This window comes from Pelecanus crispus, chromosome 3 (genome assembly GCF_030463565.1).
Source record: "Pelecanus crispus isolate bPelCri1 chromosome 3, bPelCri1.pri, whole genome shotgun sequence".
NCBI classification, from domain to species: Eukaryota; Metazoa; Chordata; class Aves; order Pelecaniformes; family Pelecanidae; genus Pelecanus; species Pelecanus crispus.
The window spans coordinates 104,093,495-104,103,987 of record NC_134645.1 but is presented as its reverse complement, the minus strand read 5'-3'; the positions used below and the strand labels follow the sequence as shown (position 1 = coordinate 104,103,987).

The 10,493-nt window shown below is 38.5% G+C and overlaps 1 protein-coding gene across 1 annotated transcript; it reads left to right on the top strand.

Annotated features, from left to right (window-relative positions):
• The first annotated feature begins 224 nt into the window (after positions 1 to 224).
• Positions 225 to 10,059, top strand: BEND6 (BEN domain containing 6). The gene is made up of 6 exons (XM_009477721.2): positions 225 to 344; positions 1,313 to 1,490; positions 2,957 to 3,174; positions 4,535 to 4,727; positions 6,565 to 6,703; positions 9,792 to 10,059. Exons 1-6 carry the CDS (start codon positions 225 to 227, stop codon positions 10,057 to 10,059), a joined length of 1,116 nt encoding a protein of 371 aa, XP_009475996.2.
• Positions 10,060 to 10,493: the final 434 nt, after the last annotated feature.

The following is a 10,493-nucleotide window of genomic DNA, read 5'->3' as shown; positions in this document are numbered from 1 at the left end:
GATTTCTGAAACCAAATGAGCACGTGCTAGTAAACTGGCCTGTGGGAGAAAGACAGACAGAAAAGCACCTGGTGAAAGTTGTGTACATGAGTGGTGAGTACAGTTCCAGAGCATTTGTCTGATATGAAATTTTAATCTAGTTGTAAGGTATTGCTACCTGATTTTCTGTGCTTTGGCCTTTTTTTTCCATCACTTCAGATGACCCCCAAGAGCTGGTGGAAATGATGCAAAAGATATTACGAGCGGATGAAATTACAAAAATACAAGTCCTTGGAAAAGGCAAGAGGAAGAGGATAGAAATGATATTCTCAGAGAGTGAAGACAGTGACCTGGATAAAGAACAGGTAAGTTTCTGTCTTTATGTGCGTGATATTGGTAGGCCCATAATGGAATTAAATAGACCATAACTATTGATTATTCACAATATAATACACAAAACATATAGAGTAAAGGTAGGAATACAGACAATCTTCACATGGTACCTCAGCACAATAACTTGTCAGAGTAATTAGTTAGGCCAATAGATTTTGTCCTTTGCTATTTAAAGAGAGAAGTGTTATTCAAGACTATATTTTCTCCCATAAGACAGAAATCTGACCACTGCATAAGGAAGGAAAGGGACCAGGTTTTCTGAGCTTTGCATTGTGCTGAGATCTGTAGTGACAAAATGTGGGGAGAGAAAACATAAATCTTAACAAAAGGTTATAAACTTATTTTTAAAAAATACTAACCAAGAATGTCAAGTCCACAGTGAATAAAAGTTTATGGTATACCACAAGATACTGTAACAAAAGGCTCTCTAGGAATGCAAAGGCAGTATTATGCTCTTGTTTCAGGGGAAGATGATGAAGCATATAAAAAGAAAGAAATCATTACAGGCATCTGCTCCTGCCAACATCCTGAGTCAACTTGAAACATCTTTAATTAACAAACAGGTAAACATCTCATCTTCAGCAATTTTAATACATTAAGCAAAAGCAAACTGAGATGTATTTGTTTAGGGGTGCATAAGACTTTTGTTTAGTGAAGTTAATGGTTCTAAAAGGCACTACCTTAGAAAATTGGTGAATGGAGAACAGAGAGAGCAGTACCTAGCAGTTATGTATTACCCTGACATTTCATTTTGAATTTTAATATGAATGGTGATATCTAGGTTCAGTAACAGCTATTATTAAAATGCACCAAGTCTGTTTATACATTCTGCATACAAAGAGAATATTCTGATTTAGCCAGATATTTTAATGTTAGTTTTAATGCTTTAATTTTATGTTGTTGTTGCTCTAGATAGCATGTTTTGGGCTTTTTTTTCCAGAGAGAAACATATTCAGGGAGCAACTTTCTGTACAGTGAAAGTAGCAGTGATGATGAAGAGCCTTTATTTCAACTATCCAAGGTAGAACTTTGTGCCAAAATAAAAAGTCTCAAGAGGAAGCTGACAGACACCATGAGAGAAAACTGCCGCCTAAGGCAGTCCCTGGTGATGCTTCAAGGTAAAGTCAGGGGAAGTATTTTAATGAAGAGGAAAGTCTGAAGGTCATGAAAAGCTTGATTTATAAGAGGCCATTTGGACGGGAATTATGGATGCTGAAGCACCTGACATGATCAAGGCCTACCATTAGCATCAGTGTCTTTGATACATGGCAACATTTAATTCCAGCAGCACTTAGAAAAAACTGTCGTACACAGAGGCCATGCAATCATAGAGTTAGAAATGGAAAAATCTGTCTAAATGCTGTCAGTCGCACCCAAGAGAACCTTTCTGTATGCTGTGTATAACCATCAGCTAAGCTCAAACGCTCCACTGAGCAGTCCAACTAACCTTATTTATTAAGTTATTCTTGATCTACTGAGATTTTCTTTATTCTGGAATGATTTAATTTCTAATTACTTTAGCAATTCCTCATTATTGGTAATCTGAGTTAGTTCCAGGTACAACAAATTTAGCCCTTTCCCAGAGGTGAGCCATTTTGTTCTTTTATAAATGAATCCTTCATCACTTAGTGATCACCTCTGAAGCCCCTCTTACTTGTCCCTGTCCCTTACTCTGGGGCAGCCAAGACTGAACCCAAAATTTCAAAACATTAGTTTAAACTAAGGTTTAAAGAGGATTTGCTACTTCTTGCCAGCTATGTCATACCATCCCTAGACAGCATAGTTTCTATCATTTTATTGTCACATGATTTTGCAAGTGCATATCAGTTTCATTGCCCACCTGATTCTGTTCCATATGTTATTCCTCTTGGTTTGAATCATTCATCTCTACTTTTCTGAATATTATTTTTAAACATTTTGTTAGTGTCCAACAACTTTTCTTACACATTTAGGTCTATTTGCCTTACATCTTAAGCACTTGTATTAGTCTTTGACAGTGTTTTCTAATAATTCAGTGATTCTGTCTTGCTGATTCTTCAGCCCTTGCATCCTTTTCGCTCTGCTGAATTGATTCTTCTTAATGGACCCATTAAAAGTTTATATTTGAAAATAAATAGTACTCGGAGAAAGGGCCATTTAAAAGATATTCTCTATAGATTAAAAAAGAGGAAAAGTCTATGCAGTCTATGTAACTTCTTTGAAGAAAAAAAAAAACAGACATAACATTACTTAGCCCATATTCAATAGCTTTACAGACTTGTAGAGATTTTGAGACAACAAAAAGAAAAAAGAGAAATAGGCAGCTTAGTGCCATGATAGGCATAAACTAATGGTTCCTCTTAGCTCTGCAGAGAACTGATCTATCCTGTTCTAAAAACAGAGGCCAGATCTTCATGGGTGGGGACAGCAGAATGGCAGGAAAAGCTTTGCGAGAATAGGAAAAAAGTACGTTAGAGCGTTTTTGCTGACTCCTTTGACTCTTTTGCAGTACGACGGGAATCTAATTACAAAAATATACATCCTTATGTAATTATAGTCTGAAAGCTTCTATTACTTTTACCCATCACTTTCCGTTTGATTTCAGTGTTGCCACAGGCAGTCACCCATTTTGAGGAACTGGTAGGGATGGCTGAAGCACTGCTCAAAGGGGGAGTAACATCATCTACATCCAGTCTGCATTCACATGCTGTTTGGAAAGCATCTAACAATCCGTTAGCAGATTCCTACGCAGCTATGCATAGTAACTCCAGCTCACCAATAACTCTGAATGTGGAAGATGAAGAGCAACAGACTGAAAAACAGGTCAGTTAAAAGGCAATTTCTGGCATAAGAATTAAAACTTTATACAGTACAAACTTTACTGTTATAGTATAACAAATATAAAAAATAAGCATCAGTAAGAATCATTTAATCATCATTCAGTTGATGGCGTGACTAATGAGCTCCGTTTGTGCAGAAGGCTCTTTCTACGAGAAACACTTGACTTACTTAACTCAGTGTGCTGGTACACTCTCAAACTCGCTTTGATTTCAGTGGCTTTGCACATCTGTGACTAAGGGCAGAATGCAGATGCATGAAGAAAATACTAAGATCCAGGGATAACTTCCAGCCTAATGCTTTGGATACCAAAGGGGAGTGGTAGTGTTTCAGAGATAATCTGAGAAAAATACCAGCAGTCTGTTTAAACTGTTAATGAGTAAATTGAGAATGGTATCTTTCTCCCCTTGTTCCAGACACTAGCGAGCCGTTAAGTAGAAATATGTGTATATATAGAGAGAGATACTGAGTAAAGATGTTCCCCTATTCTCTGTAATTATAACAGAGCATAACTGAGAAATCTCAGGCACAGAGGCTGTACATGAAAAATTTAAAGACCCAATCAAAAGAATAATTCTAGCTTCTGCATTCACAATTTACATCAGCATTCTTACGCACTGAGTCATGCCAGTCCATGGAAATCATTCTCGTGTGTTGTCATGGGGTCCTAAAAAAACAAAGAAATCCGTTAAGAATTATCAAGCTATGATGTTTTGACTGAATGTTGCAATACTCAAAATTTGACCTAACATCTCCAAAGAAATAAAAAAAGACCTAATTTTCTAAGCAACCTAGCCTTACTTGAGGTAGCTCAAAATTGCCCATTTGGAGAGTTCAAATACTTTTAGGCTGTACAAGTGCTGTATATAGAAGTCACTCTCAAAGCCCAGGACCAGATGTCACAGTTCTTAGTGCATATCTGTTTGGAGGCAGGAATATTAGCGTGTGCACAGTGCCATGCTCCCAAGGCTGTAACAGAATCCATGCCAGAACTGGATAAGAGCCAGCCTGCATGGAGTGCAAGCAGAAGGATTTAGATACGTCTGAACATGTCCTGTCTCCACTAGTGAGCAGTAAGGGTTGCTCGGTGAAGTGTTTGCTAGGATGAACGGGGTCCTTAGTCTGCCCCACATTTGCTTCCAACAAAAAATCAACCTGCATGTACAGTTGCAAACGTTGAGCGGTATGCAAGTTTAGCGTTGATCTCAAGCACACAGTTTGCAGAGATCACTTTTTGAAATTGTGGTTTAAAAAAGGAAAATGAAAAAAATATTTCAGAGGTAATGCTATATAATATTTCTAGAGAACTGCAATAGTTATGCCTATGACCAATTTTGTTTTCCAGTTCAAGATCGAAAAGTGGCAGATTGCACTTTGTAACAAGAGCAAACCTCAAAAGTTTATAAATGACTTGATGCAAGCACTTTACACACATGAATACATGGCTACACACAGCCTGACAGGTGCAAAGTCCTCCTCTTCAAAGGATAAAGCAGCGAAACCAGCTATGAATCAGAATGAAGTTCAGGAAATCATAGGTGATTACTTGTTAACATTACTTAATGTGGCACTGACTTGACAGAGGGCTTTCTCTGAGGGAGGGGCTGTAATGCTTAACAGCTGGTCTACTCAGGTGATGTGCTGTTTCATATTTCCTTCTTAGCTACATACTTTTTTAACCCATCTGTTACAAATACTGTCAGTGATATGCTAAGTAGTAGTATTTCTATTGTGTGAATTTTGTGGTTTTTACCTAAGTGGCTACTCAGCACAGTGATATTATGAACTTTTTTAGCCTTTGAAAGGTTAATCTACAACAGTCAGACTTGGAGTATGACAATTAATGGGTAAGGGAAGGCAAAGAGAGGACACACTTGGATCAAATTTAAAATACTGTCTGCTATATTCTGAAGCTAGTGAATGCTATGAATTCTGACATTTTAAATAGCGCTGGAGGCAGAATGAGACAATAAGTATAGAAGACAGGAACAGTGATCAGAGAAGCAAACAAAATTTGTTCTATGCTGAGGTTTAAGGCAAAAAATGTTTGGTGCATAGGAAGGAGAATCATTTCAGATGGAAGCAGCAGCTTTAAAGAAAACAGTATTTTGTGAGCACATGAAGCCTGATTTTTATTGGATTCACACCTATAGCTTAATACTTGAGCAACATGGCCTAAATTCCTGTACTAGAATACCTCACCCATTGCCATTCCCTTGGACTTCCCCAGTTCCCTCGGTTCCCTTCCCAGCTTAGCTCCAGTTCCTGTACCTTGGACCAGTTTTACTGAAGTTGGCCAGCAGTTTCAAACATTATCAGTTGCAGAAACCTGTCTTCCTTAAGAACCAAGTTAGAGAAAAAGGCCCAAAGTCAAGAGAGAGAAAAGGAAAAAGTGTGTAAGGTAGTGAAAATACATTTAGAGGTGGTAAGATGAGGCAATTTCAGAATGATGTATGAGACAAATTTTAAAAATTTCACGGGATGAGAAGAACAGTTGGACTCGATGATCTTAAGGATCTTTTCCAACCTAAATGATTCTATGATTCTAAGAGCTACTAGTGACTTTTCTAAAGGTGGATTCTGGGGAAGGGTCTAGGCAAAACTGAAAAGGGAAGCAGAGAAGATAACCAGGACATTGAATACAGCATGCTGCGGACAATTCAGTGACAAAGGGAAGCCTATAGAGAAGTCAAAGAAGTTTGTGAAGGGAAATGAGAACACTCCTGAATTCAAATAGAAAAGTGTCAACATTATACAAGAGAATAAGAAAAATGAGAAGGAAGCCTGGGAGTTCTAGGACTGTAGAAAATGAGTTGTTAGATCAGATTATTTTAAGAAGAGGGAAATGAAAGGGGGAAAAAAATCAAGGGAAGGGAAGATGATGGAGAAGAGAGAGCAGGAGATGCATTCCTGATGTTCAGTCCTGTTAGTTTTCTTGTCTTCAGAAAAAGTTAGCCAGGCAAAACAGAAGGGAAATGTTTGGGGAAGGAGACATCACCTGCAAATGAAAATTAACGAACACAAACTGTAAGATTCAGAGGCATGAGGACTGACAAGGATAGGAATAGGACTCTTTGATCAAGAACAAAACAAAGGAAGAGAGGATGAGCGAACATAAATCAATTACTACAGGAAGCCCTTGTGGCCCTGGAGTTGCCACTGAGTTTGTCAAGAGCAGGCACAGCAATATGGAAGGCACAGAGAAAAGCAAGAGCTGGCATGTGCAAACTCTGTGAAGTAGTGAGTGAAGACAGCAAAGTAACTAGAGCTGAAGCTGAAGTAGCTGTAAATTTTAAAGATGCAGTAGATGCATTTTAGATCATACATCTGTGGTTTGCCTGATTTGGAGGCCTTATATATCTCTTTATTTTGCAGGAATCACAAAACAGTTGTTTCCAAACACAGATGATGCTTTAATTAGGCGAATGATGGGACAAAAACTGAACAATTGCACCAAGAAGCCAATTTTAAGCAAAGATCTTAACTCAGGTGCTTTTCAGAAGCATAGCTTTTGGTAAGTCTTAAAAAAAAAATTGTGGCCTGCAATGTGTAATTCCATATATTACCCTGTGGTAACAAAATCTAAAAGCAACCTTAAAATTACCATAAAGATACATGTTCATATATGCATTGCCAAGTAGGTAAATATTTTCATAACTTTGTACAAAAAGTACATAATACAGAAGCAGTCCAGCTTAACATTACAGCACAAAAAAAGAGAAGTTGTTCATTCTAAACAAAGCAGCACAAGACTATTAAATTACAGGAAGAGAAGACAGAAGTAAACACATGGAGTTACTTTGATCAATATGTCTATTTTAGATTTGGCATTATTTACTTCTCTTATTATTCTCTGTAGGCTCTCCAGAGACCAGTCAATTCCATTTTCATGTCACCTGTTGTGCCTCAATTAACCCACAAGTAAAGATAAGGAGAATCACACCTGTTTTGTACCTACTGATAAAAGTACTGTAGGAGAGCTAAATAAGCATTCTTTTACTGCCAGAAGAGTCCAAATTATTGGGGCAGAGGAATTATTAAATAACATCTTGCTTATTTTGGGCATTCTTACCTTGTGAACAAGACTAGTCTAAAATTGCTGAACTCATCCCTATTGGCAGTGAAGTCAGCTGTTTGCATAGTACTGTCCACACATACCAAATGTACACATCACAGAATAGTTGAGGTTGGGAGGGAACTCTGGAGATTGACTAGTCCAACCCTCTAGACCAGGTTGCTCAGAGCTATGTACAGTTGGGTTGTGTATCTTCAAAGAGGGAGACTCCACAACCTCTTTGGGCAACCTGTGCCAATGCTCAGTCACAGTGAAAAAGTGTTTCCTGATGTTCAGAAGGCACCTCCTGTGTTTCAGTTTCTGCCCATTGCCTCTGGTCCTGCCACTGGGCACCACTGAGGAGAGGCTCCATCTTCTTTACACCCTCCCATCAGATATTAACACATATAGATAAGATCCTCTTGAGCCTTCTTGAGGCTAAACAGTCCCAGCTCTCTCGGCCTCTCCTCAGGAACAGGATAAGAGATTAACAAGGAACAGGATGAGAGATTACCAAGGAACAGGATGAGAGATTAAAATCAGTTAGACAGGTAGAACAGATTTGTCCTTACTTAGACTTTCCATACTGAAGTAATATTTTACTTCTTCCTAGTTCAGTTATCTCATGCATGTTGTAAAATCTGTATTTGCAACTGTAAGACACTTCATAACAACAACAAAAAAAAACCAACCCCACCCCGAGATATTTGACTATGTTATGACAGAACTGTTTGAAAAGCAGAAGTGCTTTGCTACTAAAATTCCTCTCTAAGCCACCTGGAAGTGCTCCATGGACCACCAGTGGTCTATGAATTACTACTTGAGAAACACTCAGAAAATATATCTTGGAAGAATCCACATACACAGGTTTACTCATCTGGAAACAATAAACAAATGCACCAGCCTGGCTAAAATACAGTTTACTATGTTAATGCTTTTCTCCTAGAGATGAGAAGGCTTCATAAAACAAAGGTCCTCTGTATTTGTAACATACAGTGTGCATTGATTCACTGTAGTATTTTTCCTTGTCCTTGACACTGGTGGTAAAAATAACAGCACAGAAACACAGACTCTGTCTTCTTTGAAAGTATTCAATCTTAAATATTTTATATTTTCATTTTTTATCTTCATTAGAGAATCCATAAATGTTGCTAATTCCTGAGGCTTCTGTTGTGGTTTAGCCCCAGCCAGCAATCAAGCACCACACAGCCGCTCGCTCACTCCCCCTACCCCGATGGGATGGGGGAGAGAATCGGAGGAGTAAGAGTGAGAAACACTCCTGGGTTGAGATAAGAACAGTTTAATAATTGAAATAAAGTAAAATAGTAATGATAATAATAACAATACAATAATAACAATATACAAAGCAAGTGATGCACAATAATTGCTCACCACCCAACGACCAATACCCAGACAGTTCCCGAGCAGCGATCGCTGCTCCCCAGCCAACCCCCCCCCCCCAGTTTATATACTGAGCATGACGCCATATGGTGTGGAATAGCCCTTTGGTCAGTTTGGATCAACTCTTCTGCCTGTGCCCCCTCCCAGTTTCATGGGCACCTGGCAGAGCATGGGAAGCTGAAAAGTCCTTGACCAGCATAAGCAGTACTTAGCAACAACTAAAAACATCAGTGTGTTATCAACATTCTTCTCCTACTAAATCCAAAGCACAGCACTATGCCAGCTACTAGGAAGAAAATTAACTCTATCCCAGCTGAAACCAGGACAGCTTCTCATCTACAGATACAGTATTTCTGAAGCCTTGATGGGAGGATCTTGAGCTAACACTATAACAATTCTGGGTTGTTTTTTAATACTGCCTACAGGCCTTTCAGTTTAAACTTGGTATCTTAAAAATGTCTTTATGTCTGTTATTGATAAGCATTTATGTAAAATCCTGTCCAATATCCACTGAAACCAATGCAAAATAGCCTGCATAGTCTCTCTTGAATGAATGATTATTAGAATGCATTTACAATGGATTCATTTTACATCTGTCCAGAATTTCCTCACTGTAAAAGCATGTAAGCACCTTGTAAGTAGTCTAGGTAATGGTGGTGATTCCTTTAACTCAGATGACACAAGTTTTCTTTGTAAGAAAATCAGGAGAATTTGAAAGTGCTCATAATCTCACTGTTACTCCTTCAGTTGACCTTCCAGCGATGAAGTACAGAGAGAGGTCAAGAGAAAATCCTGTCATGCAGTACCTTTACTAACAATTTAGACACAAGTTACTAACTTTTAAAACTGGTGATACTGCAATTTTGATCTCCTCCCTTGCCATTCCTCTTTCCCTGCCCACCTCCTCTGCCCTTCCCCAGAATATGATTACAATTTAAGAGAAGGAATTTGGAGTCAAATCCAACAAGACAGACAAGTCACCATCTCAGATCCATCAGGCTGAGGTGAAGCAAGGAAAAGGGAAATGTGTCCGTGAAGAAAACTAGTTAACTAGCTAATAAACAAACTGCTGCTTGGAAACTAAGAACAGTAGTAATTGCACATTTAATATTAATATCTCAAGCTTAGTTATAAATTGTCTCAACAGTGGTTCAACAGCTGCTCTTCAGGGCATCATGTCTTCGGCTGTTCCTCCCAGCACACAAGACCAGCAGGATGATGATTCACCAGCTGCTAATGCACAAATTCAGCAAAGGGACAGCCCTCTGACTCCTCCACCTCCCACCACACAAGGTCAGCAGGAGTGTTTCAAACCCACTTCTTCTAAGGTGGAGTCTCATCTCGCCAGAAGCTCACCAGCACCCTCGCCCAACCAGGGTTGCGGACTGGATCTCAGGAATTCAGACAAGGAATAACAGAATGCATTTCATACCAGTTCAAATTCTCAACCGAGATTAAGGAGTAGTATAAAATAAAAAAGAAATAATATCTTAATGGGCCTAGAACAGTGGACAGAGATACTGCAAGCAGAATAGAAGCCTGAGAACCATTTTCTCAAACAAATTAAAATCCCACAGCCTAGAAAAAAATTAAGGCATATTAATATCTTTGGCTCTAAGAGATTATTAAATATATGCATGTTATGCAGTAATTCAAAAAATATAAACTTGTTCTGAAGCATATAAGAAGAGTTCCCCTTAGTTAGAAAAAAACATTAAAGTAATACCAAAAGAATGTATCAGAGGAACCTTAATCCCCTTGCTTTCACCTTGACAGCTGATGGAAAACCGCTTTACCGATCAGAGAAAGCTATTGCATATTAATACGAAAAAGATACAGAGGTATGAAA